At 49.6% G+C, this 17,929-nt stretch overlaps 1 protein-coding gene across 2 annotated transcripts in view; it reads right to left on the bottom strand.

Annotated features, from left to right (window-relative positions):
- EXOC2 (exocyst complex component 2) overlaps nucleotides 1-17,929 on the bottom strand; it is a 170,084-nt gene that overhangs the window by 50,262 nt on the left and 101,893 nt on the right. For both annotated transcript variants that reach the window (XM_040984107.1, XM_040984106.1), the window contains exons 14-22: nucleotides 15,728-15,793; nucleotides 15,142-15,299; nucleotides 14,686-14,807; nucleotides 13,435-13,496; nucleotides 9,197-9,277; nucleotides 8,750-8,809; nucleotides 7,630-7,691; nucleotides 6,062-6,128; nucleotides 1,140-1,256 (exon numbers count right to left, since the gene is read on the bottom strand). In XM_040984107.1, the coding sequence (XP_040840041.1) occupies nucleotides 1,140-1,256; nucleotides 6,062-6,128; nucleotides 7,630-7,691; nucleotides 8,750-8,809; nucleotides 9,197-9,277; nucleotides 13,435-13,496; nucleotides 14,686-14,807; nucleotides 15,142-15,299; nucleotides 15,728-15,793 (795 nt within the window). The remainder of the gene's footprint in view (nucleotides 1-1,139; nucleotides 1,257-6,061; nucleotides 6,129-7,629; nucleotides 7,692-8,749; nucleotides 8,810-9,196; nucleotides 9,278-13,434; nucleotides 13,497-14,685; nucleotides 14,808-15,141; nucleotides 15,300-15,727; nucleotides 15,794-17,929) is intronic.

Raw genomic sequence — 17,929 nt, 5'->3', positions numbered from 1 at the left:
AACGTGTTTGGGTCATCATTGTATAGAAACAAAGTATCCACTTCCCACAAACAGGAAACATTTACTGCAAGGTGGTATCCTGCAATTCTCAACACAGAAATTTCTGGAAACAAACTAGCCGGTCGGGGGCCAAAGCCTGAAGTCACCACCTTTCTCATCAGGATGATTAATCTTTACAAAAAGGCAGGAAAGCAAAACAGAGCCGCCCACTGTGACATTTTCATTCTTTGAAAAAAAAAATTCCAATTGAAGCTGAAGTTTATGAACTAGAACATTCAATTGTTAAAAAAAAAAAGCAATCCATCCAGAGTACACTCTGATTATAAGATCAGCAAGATCATTATCATCCTGATTCTGTACATTGAGAACATTCTACTGACATTTAAAGAAAATGGTTCTAACATAACTTTACCTAGAAATCTGATAAACCTTTGCTCAGGAACAAGCCAACCTTTAATAACAAGGCTATTTCATTTTTTCCTTTTCTGCTCATTTGAAAGAAACATCAACAAAAAAGGAGACTGCTGTAAGAGGACAAGCTCTCCGCCCACCTGCCTTGGTCTGTGCAGAACTCTCTTTCCCTTCTGCCTCGGCTTTCTGTATCCAGGGATGGAGAGACAGAGTGTGTGTGTGCTTGCTTCAGGTACAGTGCTAAGCATCCTGCAGCTGCGGGGAGCTGGCTGTGTGTGTGTGTGTGTGTGTGTGTGTGTGTGTGTGTGTGTGTGTGTGTGTGTGTGTGTGTGTGTGTGCGCGCGCGCGCTCACATGCAGGGGCTCAAGGAGGACCATAAAAACATCACAGTCCCCTGTGAAGGGAGCGCCAGGAGACGGGAAGTGCAAGACCACCCCCTTTGCAGGCTCAGCAATTTGCCACGGGCTGCACCTAAGAGCTCTAACTTTAAAGGGGGCAAAAAGCCGAGGTGATGCTGAAGGATCTGGGATTGAGGCTTCTGTTTCAGATTCTTGCCTCACTCTGAGCAGCCTACATGAGTGGTGATCAAGCCAGCACTAGGGAAAAGGCAGGCAGTACTTGAATTCACAACTCCGGAACAGGTATAGGAGGTTGGGAAGCCACTCAGGGAGGCAGTGGGGTGGAGCCGAGGAGCGTGGGGAGCGTCCCGTGAGCTGCGACTCGGTTACCTGCGTTATTTTCTCCACGCCCTGGAAGTCGTGCTTGGCGAAGTGTTCGGCTACGCTGAGGAAGGTGCGGCGCTCCAGGTGGCAGCAGTTACTCAGGACTATCAGCAGGTGCTGTTCCTGCAAGCAGAGCACCCGTTACAACAGGACTGGCACAGCGACAGGCCACGAGGCTGGCGGGCAGCCCCGCGCGCGGCTGGCTCATCACGACTCCACCGTGCCACCGCGCTCGCGCTCGGGATCCCAGCAAACAGAGCGTGAATTCTACCATCCCAGCTACGGCTCTCTGTTCACATTCTAGCGTAATACTAGGTGGACATAAACTTATTGTTCTACACAGCTCACGAAAAATGCACGTAGGAACCACCAGAAAATAACCTGCAAATTCCCTGTAACTCAGAAGAGAATTATTGTGGCATACATTTCTTAAAAAAAAAAAGAAAAGAAAAGAAAAAAAGATCAACTTCGGCCTTGAAGAATTGTTGTGGCATGCAGGACAGAGAGAAGGACTAGCCTTCTGACGGCAAGTGAGGGTCTCTGCTCCAGGGGGTCCCTCCTGGGCATGGGGCTTCTCTGCATCCTCCAGGGTGCTCTCCCCACACAAGTTCTCAGCACCCAGCGTCAATCAGTGCACCACTCTGTCAGCAGTTCAGAGGAATTACTTCTGTACATAAAATTCCAGGAATAGGCCCTGTCATCGTCGTCACTGTGGTTCACCGAGGCGCTGGGGCCTGGGCTCCTGCAGGTGTGAGGGAACCAGCGTGGCCGTTCTGGGGGCTGGGCTCAAGTCCTTGACTGAGAGCAACGGAAGAACACCACGTGTGGGGAAGCTCACCCAGGCTTTGTTTACTCTTTCCTTTTTTTTTTTTTTTTTGAAGATTTGTTTATTTTTATTGCAAAGTCAGATATATACAGAGGAGGAGAGACAGAGAGGAAGATCTTCTGTCTGATGACTCATTCCCTAAGTGACTGCAATGGCCACTGCTGCGCTGATCCAAAGCCAGGAGCCAGGAGCTCTTCTGGGTCTCCCACGCCAGTGCAGGGTCCCAAGGCTTTGGGCCGTCCTCGATTGCTTTCCCAGGCCACAAGCAGGAAGTTGGATGGGAAGTGGAGCTGCTGGGATTAGAACTGGCGCCCATATGGGATCAGCGCATTTAAGGAAAGGACTTTAGCCGCTAGGCCACAGCGCCGGGCCCTGTTTACTCTTCCTGTATGTGATCACACCAACCTACATCAGAAGGGTCTGAAGCAGTAACCTTGGGAGCCAACTCCTGCTCGGAGGGGCCGGGGCCGCACGCCTGGCCAAGCACGGCTCACATCTCCCACTGACCCCCACGGCTGCCCCGGGTTCTTCTGGAAAGCCTTCCATATCTTTCCAGCCAGAGCAATTAGCCAAGCGAAAGGAAGGGCATTCAAATTAGCACGGAGGAAGTCAAACAGTGATTGTTTGCAGATGACATGATCTTATATGCAGAAACAAACACTCGAATCAAAATAAATAAATACTTGAATAAATGATTCAACAACACTGCAGCAAAGTCAATGTGTAAAAACCAGTAGCACTATTTTACTACATGTCAACAGTGAATTATCTGAGAAAAAAAAAAAACAAAAGGAAAAAACAGGAAAACCAGGGGCCAGTGTTGTGGTGTGGCAGGTCAAGTCACCACCTGCGGCGGGCACCGGTTCAGGTCCTGGCTCCTTCACTTCCTGTCCATGCCCTTGCTAATGCATATGGGAAGGCAACAGAGAAAGACCCAATTCTTGCGTGCCTGTACCATGTGGGTCCCTGGCTTTGGACATGCCCAGCTCCAACCACTGTGCTCATCTGAGGAGTGAACCAGCAGATGGAAGCTTCTCTCTTTCTGCCTCTCTAACTCTCCCTTTCAAACAAATATGTAAATCTTAAAAAATAATAAATAAAGGAAAGCAATTCTGTTTCCAAAAGCTACAAAAGTGATGTGTTTTACAAAAGACTTACTGGCAAGGCAAGCAGCAGACAGGGCAAGGCAGGAAGACACACATATACAGGGAGCTTCCACCACCAGTCCACTCCCAAACAGCCATAACGGCCAGATCTGGACCAAGCTAACATCAGGGGCCAGGAACCCCATTCTGCTCTCTCTCTCTCTGGGTGGCAGGTGTCCACGTGCTTGGGTCATCACTTGCTACCTTTTCAAGGTCATTAGCACAGAGTTGAACTGAGAGCAGACTAGCATGGACTCCAATCAGCACCGTGGAACTGATGCTGGCACCACATACAGCAGTTTGACCCACTGTGCCTACACTCCAGCCTGCCTACGAATGCATTTAATGAATGCACAGAGAACCCTTCCAAAAAACTACAGAACACGGATGGGTACCCCGAGAAATGGAGCGGCACCCTACGTGCACACACTGGAAGAGTAAGCATCGTTAAAATGTCTGTACCAGCCAAAGTGACACAGGGTCAAGGCAATCTCTGACAAGATATCAATGACGCTTTCCACAGAGCCAGGACGGGAACAAGTTGCCAAAATGTATGTGCAACCATAAAAAAACCCCAAACAGCCACAGCAACCTGGAGCACAAAGATCAATACAAGAGGGGTTGCACTATCTTTCTATCCTAAAAGGGAATCATCATTGAAAGGGACAGTCACACACATACACACACGGCCCCGCGCGCACACACACACACACTCCAAGGCTGCTGATCTCGGGCACAGCTGCAAGGCACGTCCACTGGAGGATGTTTCTGCCCTCAGTGGCTCCGGGAGGATCAGAGATCTACTTTCAGAAGAGTGAAGCTTCCTTAGCTGCCTGTGCACAAATTCACCTCGAAATGGATTAAAGTTCCAACCAGCCATGAAGCCTCTTGAATATGAGGTAAATGCGTCAGGACACTGGAATGAGCCGGGTTGTTTCCCTTCCCACTCAGACAGTGAAAGCGCAGATCACGGAGGGAAGATGCAGAGTGCAGAGTCTGATCAGTACTTGGCAAGTCGCACAGCTGGAAAGCAGCTCACAGCCAAAGCAAGAGGTTCTCAACTCCCTGAGAACACTGGGCCCCGATCGCACAGGACCCCGATCCTCCGCGGCGGATCCTGTTCAGCAAGCTCGCCTTTGCACATTCCTTACCATCTGCCCTACGTGGATGTCGTATGCCCGGTTACCACTCCTCTGCCTGCCCGGGCCGTGCCCATAACACCGGCACTCCACATACTAATTTCTTTTTTTTTCTTTTAAAGATTTATTTATTTATTGGAAAGTCAGATATACAGAGAGGAGGAGAGACAGAGAAGAAGATCTTCCGTTCAATAATTCACTCCCCAAGTGAGCGCAACGGCCGATGCTATGCCGGTCCGAAGCCAGGATCCAGGAACTTCTTCTGGGTATCCCACACATGTGCAGGGTCCCAAGGCTTTGGGCTGTCCTCGACTACTTTTTCCAGGCCACAAGCAGGGAGCTTGATGGGGAGTGGAGCTGCCAGGATTAGAACCGGCGCCCATATGGGGTCTCAGCACATTCAAGGTGAGGACTTTAGCCACTAGGCCACGCCACCAGGCCCCTCCACATACTAATTTCATACTTGAGGTGTTCTCTCTCTCTCTCTTAGTACCAGGTTATTAAGTCCCATCTGCTTGTTCACCACGTCCAGACTGGGAGAGGCAAAATCCCTGGCTACTACTGCAGAGGGAAAGACTACTCTAGTTCTGACAGCTGCATTTGTTGGAATCCCAAGCAGCCTGACTATGGGATAGCCTGGGGCCACCCCCGCGGGAGCACACCGTCACCACTCTAAGGGTGAGCCCAGCCAGGACCCCGTGTCACAGCACTGCAGGTGTCTGTCTCTACATTTCCACTCACCCCAGGCCTTACACTGCTGCACATGGAGTGCTGACTCACAAGCTTGCCTCTGGGTTCCTGTCTGGGCATGCACACAGAGCACGCGACAGCCTTACCCACCAGGCAGCTCCACCTAACTACGGCATCCAACAGTTCAGTTCAGAAACCAAATTTCTGATTTTTCTTTAGAAGGCATTTTCTTCTTGAATTCTCTCTTGTTTGCAGTTCATGGAATCATTCTCTACCTAGCTGTATGCGTAATTAAACTAGAATAAATTTTAAGATTATTTCACCTAAACTATTCTTTTCCTAATGTATCAGACCCCTTATTTAGGAATTCATATTTATAAATCTGCACTCACTCACTCATACACAGTCCAAACAAACCAAAGGGGATTCTGCACTTCAACTGTTACGAATTCAGCTGGATTTATATCCGTGATAATGCTTGTATGTATACAACTCTTCCCTATATACATTAAAAAAGCATACACATGAATTATATGTTAATATATACATATATAGAGATTTGGTTTCATCTATTCAAATAAAATGCTGTTACAGACCTTACAGACACAAAATGGAGCAAAGCAGAAATTCTCTGGTTGATAAGGGGAAAAAAGGGAAGGAATGAGCACCCTTGTCCTTCGCTTCCTGCCAAACCTAACCTAGACAGTCTCTGGCTGGGAATCAGATGCTGTGTGGCACTAGCAAGGATGCAGCTCTAGCTAGAGAGTTTGAAATGCTGAATGCCGACAAGCCACACTTTTTAAAAATTGCCTTGTGAAACAACACAGCTCAAAAGTACACAGCAGTGTTGAACACCGCAGGCTGCAGCCACAATGCCGTGACACGCGGGACAATGCAGACTGGTCCATGGAAGAGCCATGAGGGCACTATGACACATGTGGGGCAATGCAGACAGATCCATGCAAGAGCCATGAGGGCACCATGACACATGTGGGGCAATGCAGACAGATCCATGCAAGAGACATGAGGGTGCAGTGACACATGTGGGGCAATGCAGACGGGTCCATGGAAGAGCCATGAGGCAGCTTTAAGGTGAGAGGCCTGACTACATTGGTCATGATTACTTACTGAAGTCAGGCTGAAATCTTCATGGATACTTCCAAACAAATCGGGGGAGGAGACATCAACGGAGAGACTGAAACACAGAGGAACAAGGAGAGAACAGTTACAATTAAATCACTGAAACCTAAAACATGCAAAGAGAAAAATGCAAATTTGAGTTTAAGTACAAATGAACAAATGGGGCATGACAACATCCCAGCTACTTGCTCAACTAAAGTGTTTTTTCTCTCTCACAATCTTCACTTGAGTTATCAAGCTCAGCGCCATAGTGAACTATAACAGGTGAGTGGAGTTAGGAAATCAGTGGGTAACCCACAGGTAACAAGAAACATAAAATCTGGAGAAGGGCAGCTCAAAGACCCAGGGATTAATTCACAAGTATAGCGGAACCATAATAAGAAGAACACTCCAACTACGCTGACTTCCCTTTAAATCTGACAAACTGCGGTTAACTGATGGAAATATGATATGCTTCAAAATAAACAGGTTAAAAATATTCTACTACGATAAATATTAAAATATAAAGTAGCATGAACTCAAATAGTGTTAGCTGATATAAAATATACTTGAAGAAATGGAACAGAAGATAAAGTTCAGGAAACACTGCACTAAATATTAGAATTGAAGGACATTGAAACAAGCTATAGAAAGCACAGACAGATCTGATTAACGGTAGAACCATGAGCAAGATCCACAGTCAAATCAAGAGCTAGAAGAATTAGAAATTTCAAGAGTTTCTACAGGTGATAGTTTTATTTGCTACAAAATAAAAATCGATACCAGATCATGGACAAACATGGGAAAAAATTACCAAATTACCAATTAAACATTTTTTTAAAAATCATGGTTTGAGAGGACAGGTGAGAGTGAGCGAGACAGACAGAGACGGGGGGACTGGGCTCATCACTCATTAACCCACTCCCCGACCACCTGCAATGGCCAGGCCTAGGCCAGACCCTAGTCAGGAGCCAGGAACTCCATCCACATTCCCCGTGCAGGAAGCAGGAGCCCACCACTTGAGGAGTCCACACGAGCCCGAAGCTAGAACGGGACTGCAGCCAGAGAACAAAACCAGCTACTCCGCTATGGGATGGCAGGTGCCCCAAGCAGCACCTGCACAAACGGCCACCTCTCAAGCCGACAGTGAAAGAGGCATTCGAATCACAATTATCAGCCTTGGAAAAGAGCTCATAGGTACCCAGTATTTTTGTCTCGTTATCTAGAAGATCACCTTAGAGAAGAATTAGCATGTCACAATGCAGAACTCAATCATCCCACATCTGGGGCCTCCTGACACGAGTCCTGATGCAAACGCCTAATGCCACAACTGTGGAAGTCATCAGCTCCAAGTCACGTGCTCCAACTGCCTGTTATCATTTATGAAAATGTCTCCTCCTGGACAGCTGCTAAGTCGAACTCGGTAGATAAATTACGGAAAGAGCACAGATCATACAACTACGACCTGACCATGAACAGTCTAGCTCTCTTGCTGGAAGTCTTCGGATGTTAGGACCAGGCCTGTAATGTCGAATCCCCTTAAATGCATCAGCAAGATTTATTACACCAGTACTTACTGCGTAGTGTCTAGATCTGCATCTGGCTTGGTGCTCAACTGTTCCAGACAGTATATAAAAACCTGAGTCAGAAATAACAGGATTCAGTGACACCAACTCAGACAGTACATTTATTCCGACAAGAAAAGTCATTTTACTTAACTTAGAGCAGGACTACATACGGTATGGTACGAGATGCTGCATGTTTATAAGAGAAACCTAAAGTATCAATGCTTTTATCGGGTGTCAAGTTCCTGAATAATTTTCAGAAAAAACAGCTTCCTCTCCTTTCATTCCTCATAGCAGGCTCAACTTTGCTCCATGCCCACAAGGCGATGGAGCCAATCGTTAGACGCTACGCTCTACCACAGAATGAAAAAGCCTCCCTCTCGCTTAGTCCACTCTGCGCTTTAACAAAAGCAGATGCAAATGCTGCAAGAACCCAGAAAAGCAGAGCACAGCATCAACGCGATGGTTGGCCAGACCCAGGGCAACTTGGAGTTAACCTTGTGTTCAAATTCATGAAGGCTCTTGAAGACATTCAAGGGCCATGTGTTTTATCAGAACCGAACAAATGTGCACATTTCAGTTTTCTGCATCCAAATAAACTAAATTTTTATCCTATTTTCCTGCAAGTTTTTGAAGCACACTTGTCTTTTGTTATGTGGCTCACCACAAAGCAAGTGCAGCATGAGGGCAGGGACAGCAAACACCAGTCCTAGCTGTGCTTCCCAGGGGCCGGGGACAGGCAGCTGTGCTTCCCAGGGGCCGAGGACAGGCACCTGTGCTTCCCAGGGGCTGGGGACAGGCAGCTGTGCTTCCCAGGGGTCGGGGACAGGCAGCTGTGCTTCCCAGGGGCCGGGGACAGGCAGCTGTGCTTCCCAGGGGCCGGGGACAGGCAGCTGTGCTTCCCAGGGGTCGGGGACAGGCAGCTGTGCTTCCCAGGGGCCGGGGACAGGCAGCTGTGCTTCCCAGGGGCCGGGGACAGGCAGCTGTGCTTCCCAGGGGCTGGGGAGAGGCAGCTGTGCTTCCCAGGGGCCGGGGGGCTGGGACAGGCAGCTGTGCTTCCCAGGGGCCGGGGACAGGCAGCTGTGCTTCCCAGGGGCTGGGGAGAGGGCGGCTCACTACCTTCTCAGCTTACCTGCATGATGTTGATGCTCAGCTGGCAAACCTCCTCCTGCGTCTTGGGCTGCTGAAAGACCTAAAAGGAAGAATTCTAGTGAATGTTCCTGGCCTTTCAAATGGCACAGAACTTCCTTTCTGAGTGAGATGCTTAAGAGGCCAAACTCAGAGAAGTGCTTCAGAGGCACACACTCCCTGCATCACAAGACTGGCCTCCAGGTGGTCTTCCATCCTGCGCACTGGGAGAAGACCATGGCGCCCCGGACAGGTCAGCTGTGAGGCCCATACACAAGGCCTTCTCGTGGCAGCTTTCCCCTCCTCTTCCTTCCGCATCACCTGTGCTCACCCACGTGTCTCAGAACTGGTAAGCCCAACAGGAGGGCGAAAGAGCGCCCACGTGTCCACGGCTCAGAACGCACAGCCATGGCTCCCAAGGGAACAGGGATCGATCCGGATGGAAACTCACGCTGGCTTCTCCAGGTTTGCACTCAAGGACACCTTTCAGCGACTGCAGGGAGTGTGCGATGCACTGTTCAAACTGGCACGGCTGGAGGGAAGAGAATAAAGGCCCACTGTAACGCTCAGAAAGAAATACTGGCTCTCAAGACATGCGTGACAGATGCAAAGACGGTCAGCAACCAGCATGTCCCCCTTCATGGAAGGGACACCCACAGAAGTACCCTCACCAGCAATCTCCTGGACATGGGCTATTGATTTGATCTATGCTTTGCACCTGAAATTTTAAGATAGGTGACTCTCAAGACACCACATTCTAACTCATCCAGAAGGGGAATCAGAAGCAATCAAAAACTTGCCCAGAAATATCACTCTTCTGGGAGGCAGATGACATGGCAATGAACGAATGTGTTTACACGGTCCATGCAACTTCTCAGCTATATGGGCTGAGCTCCTTTCCCTAACCTTCCATACCTCTGGGACAATCCAGCAAAAGTCAGGGTTACTCGTCAGAGAGGGTACAGGCTCCTTACATCAAAGAGGCCGGCGCAGCCACTTTCCCTCTCTTCATTAGCTTGGAAAGTGAAAGTCAGCAGCACAAGTAGCAAAGGGCATTTCAAGGCACGCTTGAGAAGGTCCAGACACTCGGGTCCTAACTGGGCGGAAGGTTCTACTCTGGGTCTCAGGGACACAAAGGGAGCAAGAAGAAAAAGACTGCCCATTACTCATCTATCCCAGGTGGGAGGTGCCCCCATCAAAGTCTGTACGCCTGGGTCTTGGGGTCCAAGGCAAACAGGTCCAGATTCTAAGAGATTTAGAGTTGCCTGTGTCCCATCGGGTGCTGGCTTGGGTCCTGGCTGCTGTACTTCCCGATCAGTTCCTTGCTAAGGGCCTGAGAAAGCAGCAGAAAATGACCCGCACCTTTGGATCCCTACGCCAATGACGTGGGAGACCCAGCGGAAGCTCCCTGCTCTTGGCTTCAGCCTGACCCAGCCCCGACCTTTGCAGCCTTCTGGGGAGTCAATCAGCGGATGGAAGACCTCTTGACTCTTTCTAACACTACCTTTCAAATAAATAAAATAAATCTTTTAAAGCAGAGTATAGAAATACAATAATTCTATTTCACGGCTGCAATTTGAAACCACCAGAGGGCACTCCAAAGGAAAATTAAAAGAACTAAGCAGGGGCTTGGGTGAGGAGGCTGGGTTGTTGGGGGGAAGGGCAGTACAGGAGGGAACTCACCACATTTGTGAGTGATGTCACTTATCTGACCTTTCTGCCTGAGAATCTGGGAAATTTAAGACGTGAAAACAATACTAGAGCCACAATATTGAGAATTAAATAGAAGATCTAACGGTGGGCAGCTCGAGGCTGCTGTTCGCGTGCAGTTCTTTTCATTTCCTGTGTTAAAATTTGAAGCCGACTTTGCTATTAGTCGCATTTTTATACATACCTTGAAATGACACATAGACGGAAAATACTAGAAAGCTCTATGACTAGTTCCACGACACTTGGAGTAGTCGATAGCCTGCACGCTGGCTTTTAGGACAGGCCTGCCTCTGTGCCGTACCTGTGAATCACCCGGTTTAGCTTAGAGTAAGAACCTACCACCCCTTGCTCTGCTGCAAGAATGAAGATTCTCAGAATTGTCTACACTGAAAACTAAAAAATAGAAAGAGAAGAGAGAGAGAGAGAGAGAGAGAGAGAGAGAGAGAGAGAGAGAGAGAGAGAAGTCATCCTGAGCCCCAGGAGAAAACACGGTACGTTCAGATGAGTTGTCCTCAGAGGGTGTGAGGGGAAGAGAGGGGCTTCAGCTGAAAGAACAGTCATAGCAGGGCGAAGCTGGGACTCTGTCACCAACGTGGTGAGGGACGCCTCGCTGCCCAGTGACAGGGCAGAGACTCATGGCAGACAAGGCCAAGCTGACGCAAAGGAAAGGCGGAGGGAGACAGAAGTCAGGGGCTGTGGTGTGGGGGCGGTGCCACTGCTCAAGGAAGGGTGCTAGCTCCGACAATGCCACATCAACCCTCGTTCTTGCTCCAGACCTTGACAGACCTTTTCTGCTCAGAGACGTGCGTGTGTGCGTGCGAGTGTGCTGGACTGTGAGGAGACCCCCTCAGAGTTTGCAAGTCCATCGCACTGGCTGGCGCATTTCCTCAGAGCCGTCTGACTACAAACTGGCCTGGCAGAGTGCAAATTCGGGGTCGGTGAGGGGAGCTCAGGAAGCTGTCATGTACATATCTGGAGTGAGTTATTCCTGGATGGACCTCAGTAACTCTGCTTGGTCCAGCCTGGAAACAGGCTGTGATACCCAGGATGGACTTTAGGAGGGAGACAGTGTGTGGGAAAACAGAATCATTTCTATGCAAAACCTCTGGAAATCCAGGCACAGTTTTTCTTCCACTAAACACAGTTCCCAGGAACTTTGTGGTGACCCCTCTGTAGAAAGAGCTTTGGAAAACCAGTGAGGGCTACCATGAGGTATCATAGCCTAGTGGCCTCGGGTCTGACAAGTTTTAACAAGTAAGAGTCTGTCGGGTTTGTCTAGAACTTTGCAGGAGCGTTAGCCTGATCTATCTCATCTAATCCCGGCACACCATGCAGCTCCTGCCCCTCCTTTAAACACTAAGACGCCGGAGCTGGGCATGTCACGTGGTCTGTGGGCACCGTGAGGACTGAACCAGGTTCTGACGCTTACACTCAATGCAACGTGTCCCTCGCCCCAGTGCTGTCCACCAAGAAGCACGTGTGGGCCTCTAACTCGGCCACGGATGAAAGTTTAGATTTTCCAGTGACCATCTCTCTCTCTCTCTCTCTCTCTCTCACACACACACACACACACACACACACAAACCTACAAGGGAATGAGGTTAACTTGAATTGACTGGATTTAACATTGCTGTTGGGACACGTTGTCGACACAGGATGCTCTCCTGAAGCATGGCTCCTTTCCCACAGGCTTCAAGTCAAGTCCAAAACAAGACTGACTCAGCGAGGCAGAATGAGAAGATAACCTTTACGTAAACACACTGATGACTGCAGCCTACACCCAATCAACATGCTTGTACGAGAGCTACATTCCTTAAAACACAATTGCCGTTTAACGATCCCTAATGACAAACTTCCCTAGCTTGCTTCAAGCATGACTTTACTTCAAGAGAGAGGCACTGCTTTTCTAAACCATATTATTTCACAACACAAGGTCATTCATACATACAGCAATCAACTAGACAGAACCTCCGCCTTGGGAAGAACGGGATGGGCTCAACCTCCCATCACCCAGCGGGAGCCGGTCAGTAAGGAGTCCGGAATCCGAACGAGAGGAGGGAACACGGGTGTGGGTGTGGACATCCAGGCAAGTGAAGGCCACTGTGGACGCTCACCCTACCTAAGGTGCAAGCTGCAGGCTGCTCTGACCCGGACTCCCAGCCCCCAGAATCCAGTCTGACGACAATGCCACCGATGGAAATGGCTGCTGGCAGATGTGACTACCCTCTGGCCAACTGCAGGTGAAGACATGAGGACAGTGGCCTGGTGCTGTGCTGGCTGGGTGCTGGACACTTCATGGCTGAAGTACAGCTATGAGTAAGCCCAGGGCTGTGGGCTCTGGCTTCAGGTCTGAGGTGCCAGGCTCTCGGGAGGGGAAAGGGAACCCATTTCGTGGAAGCAGGTGGAAGATTCAGTGGTGAAGGACTGCCCTAGCTGCACATCCCCCTGTCGGACTGTGGGGGGAGCCTGGGCACAACACAGACACAGGAGCACGCAGTGACATGGACACTGCTTTCCGAGGCATTCTGAGAGCCTCAAGTTCCAACTAAGAAAATGATGACTCCCTAATGAGCGGAGTGCATCTGACCTATGTGGGTTCGGGGTGCTGTCAGTCGTCACATCCAGTTTGGTCTGGACTGAGGCCCTGTAACAGTGTTTCTTTTGTCTTGCTTTGCTGAAAGACTTTATGGACTGAGCAACAGAATACTTCAAATGAAGCCTCAAGTATCTTAACAGAAGTGATGCAAGCAAAAACGCAGGTAGACAGAAGGTGGTCACTGCCGAAGAAAGCTGCCACCACTTTCACGGATTTGTAAATACTCGTGGTGGGCGCTGGTAAAACGTGACAAGGAGGCACACTTTGCAAAGCTTAGATTTAAGTTTTTCATTTCCAGAGGGTGTGCACTCTTTGTCGATACCATGCTTCATGCACCTGGACTAGAGCACTCTCTCTAACACTGGAGAAGACTTCGAGCTCACCAGAGAAGTCAATCCGTCGTTGCCGACAGCCCAGTCTTCCTTCTCGGCCAGTCTCTTCACTTCTGCGTGGAAGACAAGCACACGGACCCTGCTTAGCATGGTCGCCTCACCACACCGGGACACGACACCCACACAGGCTGTGCTGGCTTGCAAGGACGCCACAGCGGTGGGGACAAAATACGATTTGGGGAGCTGTGGGGATTTAAACATGTATTGCTCACTGAGTTTTCTTAATAAAACATTAAACATGTCTTGGTGGTTTGGTGCTGCAAAGCCTGATTCGGAGAATTCTAGGCTAGCGTAAAATATAACATAAGTCAACGGTACGTTAGTTCTCGAGTATTCATAACACGTGCGTATGGTAAGTCATGAAGCCTTGTAGCACTGTTCTGCTGACCGCTCTGGATCCTACTTGGCATCTACAAGGTTCCTAATTGCAGCATCACGGGCCCTCCGGGGCTGCAGGCACCGCAGCTGCTTGCCCTCCAGCTCCGCAGCCTGGCCCAGCTCTCGGGAGCCTGGGAGTGGTGACCAATGTGACATTCCCCAACTGGCTCCCCCCTCTCCACTTACACCTTGTACACAGGACATCTGCCAGAGCACTGGCTGGTGAGAGCCAGTTCTAAAAATGCTCGACTGTTGTAACAGCCAAAAGGGCTACTTCTTAGTAAAAGCGGTATTTGTTCTTTCTATGATTCTACAGAGAGAAACCCTGGAAACTTTTCAAAGTCTAAAGACAACGTGACTCATCAAAAACTGCCACCACCGGTAGCACCACTTCCAACAGTCTCACTCTGACTTTACACTGATCTTTTTCTAAATTAAACTTACAAAATATACATTCTCAAACCTGAAATAATACTCTGTGTACCAGTGTGCGTGAATATCCATCTCATATTTGACATTTCTAGTTATGACCCACTGTAGGCCAAAGTATACACATCTTAAATTTTTCACTCAATCCTGAATCTCAGCTGAGTTCAAATGATCTTCAAAATTTGAGGGAGAGCGGCAGTTAATGCGGGCAGGTGGGCCTGTTCAGCAGCTAGAGCTAAGGTAGGGTATGCACAGTTCCCCGAGTGACCACCTCTCTTTAAAGAAAAAAAAAAACCCTCCAGGATTTGGAAGCTGAGAAGGTGACAGCCTACTGCACCAACTGCTGCGCACCGGCTGCCCCCCACACACCTGCCACCCGCGGCCCCCACGCACCTGCTGCCCGCAGCCCCCCATGCACCTTCGGCCCCCACGCACCTTCGGCCGTGTGCTGCAAGGTGATTTTCACGCACCGCACGCGCAGGTCCAGGACGAGGTCCTGGATGTTCTGCAGCATGTCATTGGGGATTTCGAGGGCAGCCAGGGACTCATAGGTCAGCCTTGGGGAGGGAGACACAACAGGCGCACGTGAGTCCAGGGTGTTCACACAGCCCCTCCTGCCATGGCGTCAGGCCACGGACAGCGAGAGCCTGTAAGGCTGGTGGCATTGCCGTCAGTGATGGAGGCATGCTGTGACAGGCCCATCCCACACAAGCTCCAGAGCGGCTAAGGGCGTGGCTTGATGTCAGCTTTGTTGACTGTGCTAATAATATCCCATAACTGAGTAATGGTTTTTATTATTATTATTTTTCCAAAAGGGAAAAAATAATGCACGGTACATCCCGCTCCCCGCGCCCCACCCCTCTCCCTTACCAGGCCTGCGTGCACCCCTACCTCAGCGTCTGGATGACGTGAGCCAGCCACTGGCCTGACAGCTCGGCCTTGAGCTCCCAGCCTCCGTACTGCCGGGCCTCCGCTTCCCGGATGCTGAGCGGCAGCAGAGCCCCGCGGATCAGCTTCACCAGGGACTGCATCACCTCCTGGATCATTTTCTAGTCAGCCATGGGGAAGAATGAGGGGGACCACATGTTACAGCGTCATTCAGCAGACAACCAACCCCACGGTCATGTGTGAGCAACACGCTTTAGCGGGAAGGCCCCGCCAGAGCTTCAGGTGAGAAAAAAAAAACCCCACATTGTGAAAAGGACTCTCTAGCTCTAGCCACAGCCCTGGAGGGCAGCGCTGCTCCGGGAGGCCTCGGGGAGACTGAAGCAATGTTGCTGGGCCCTGGGTTGTTCTCCTGGGGGCTGAGCCACCGCTGCAGGGGGACCCTCTGCCCCCCAGCCCTCTTCGCATCTTCTGCCACGGTCAAGGACTCTGGGACTGGCAGCCTCCAGCCCGTGACCGAGGGAGGCTCTTCCCTCTCCGAGGCACCAGGCTCGGCTATTCAGCCTCAGCACAGCCAGCACCCTCCACTTACCTTGAACTCGCCTTGTCTCTGCCTCACATTCTTGGCTCGTTCAATCTGGCCTGACTTCTCGGCAGTCTAAAAGAGCGAAAGACAGAAATAATACGCATTGGCCGTAGTTTGGAAAGTTGCGAAAACAAGGAGGGCTTCGCCAGGTGTCCACAAAGAGGGCATGAATCGTGACTTCAGCTTGATGAAAAGGAATGCTTAAGTAATAATCTGTGTTAACGCCGGGAAATCTAATGACAGCAGAAAGCCCATTTATACTTTGAAAAACGTGAGCTGTAATTCCCTTAAATGATCCTAAATTGAAAGCAGTTTGGTAATTAAATTTCCAATGCCATTTTCAGCAACAAGCCCTAGGGTTAACAATCAAATATCAAACCCACATTCTCTAGCAGAGATAATAAAAGCGCAAACTTGAATATTGATGTGGTCATATTAAGGCATCTATTCCAATCTTGTGGTACATGTGACTACATGTGTTTAAACTGCCACTGTATATATGTATATATATGTACATATATATATGTATATGTATATATTAATTGTAAGCCACTGCTTTTCTTATAGGAATTTTACACTGTAATTTAGGACAGAACTTAATACATGTTCCTAAATTAATCCTCCACCTGTTTACCGCTGTAACTCATACTCTCCTGATATTTTTCTTTCTACTTAAAGAAATGCAGGGAAGGTTACAAGAAGCATATCCCATTGAATTTCAGCTTTCATTAACAAATTTTCTAAAACCTGTATTTTATTTAAAATGACCCCCCAAAAGGCAAGTTAAATAAACTTTCAAAATAAAAAAGCAGTAACATAATTATGCAAAGTGGGGGCCGGCACCCTAGCACAGTAGGCTCATCCTCCACCTGCAGGCACAAGGGAGACCCACGGGGAGTTTCAGACTCCTGGCTACGGTCTGACCCAACCTTGATGGCAGCAGCCATCTGGGGAGCAAGTCAGCAGAGGTGAGACTCACTCTCCTTGCTTTCTCTCTTCTCTGACTCTGTCTTTCAAATAGAAACAATATGAAAATCTTTTACAAATTTAAACCCTTATTGCTGGTTAGAGACCCTTCAAGACTATGACAGTGACGCCAGGTGGATGGGCCAGCCCTGGGGTGGCCGACCTGGCTTTCTCCTGCCTCCGACATGAGTGCAAACGAGGAACCTTCTTCAGGCGTCGGCACAGGCGCTGGGACCAGCTCTTCTGGGTCTCCAGCCTGCAGACGGTCACACGAGTCCATTCCCTGCAGTAAATGTGTGTGTACATGGCATCTCTGTGCATGTGTGTGTGCAAGCGTGTATGTTATATACACAATCACGTGTATATATGTGCGTGTGCGTGCACACACATCCCAGTGGCTCTGCTTCTCTGGGAAACCGCAGCCGTGTAGGGGCCTGGCACACTCTGGGGTAACCAATGTGGCAGCTCAGAACCGCACACACCTCCCCTAATGACAGCTCCAGCGGCACCTGAACTTGGTACAGAGTGGGACTGTGTAGGCACAGTTCATAGTCAGCTGCTAGGAGAAATTGTTCTAAATAATAATAATAATAATAAAGACCACCGCTGTATCATAAAGCAGCCTTCTATTGGGGACACATGCTTGGCTTGGTGGCTCTGATGTCACTGGGGACACCCACAAGTCTCACCAGGGAAGCGGAGCTCAAGTCTGCCTCTGGTTCCAGCTTCTGTCCAACGCAGCACCGCAAAGGCCGCTGGTGATGCCTCCAGCACGCGGGTCCCTGCCACGCACGTGGCTGGCCACAGGGGAGTTCCAGGCTCCTGACCAGCCTGGTCCCACCCCGGCTGTCGGCAAACATTCGGAGAGTGAGCCCATGCCTGGAAAATCTCTGTCTAAATGTCTCTGACTTGGTGTCTGTGTGTCTACTTTACAGAATAATAATAAAAAAAAAAAGTCTCAACTTTCTGGGAGAAATAAAAACAAAACAAGGCTCAAAACAACCTCACCATCAAGCCGATGCTCACGACTGAGCGACGCCCCCTGCTGGAGAGCTGGGAGTTGTGCAGTGTGTCACAGAGCGCCTCCGTGCATGTGAGAAGCAGGTGGAAGGGTACAGGAAACACTCTCCCTGGACAGTCCCTGCCAGTGTTCATCAGCCAACAGTCACTTATTCCTGTGATCAGATGGGGACGGGGACACCGCCACCAGAATGACTAACTTAAGACTCATCCTGTTTTTAA

The sequence above is a fragment of the Ochotona curzoniae genome, unplaced genomic scaffold (genome assembly GCF_017591425.1).
Source record: "Ochotona curzoniae isolate NIBS_2020 unplaced genomic scaffold, NIBS_Ocur_1.0 contig_4064, whole genome shotgun sequence".
Classification (NCBI taxonomy): domain Eukaryota; kingdom Metazoa; phylum Chordata; class Mammalia; order Lagomorpha; family Ochotonidae; genus Ochotona; species Ochotona curzoniae.
Note: the sequence above shows the minus strand (reverse complement) of the source record. Positions and strands in the feature narration are given on the sequence as shown.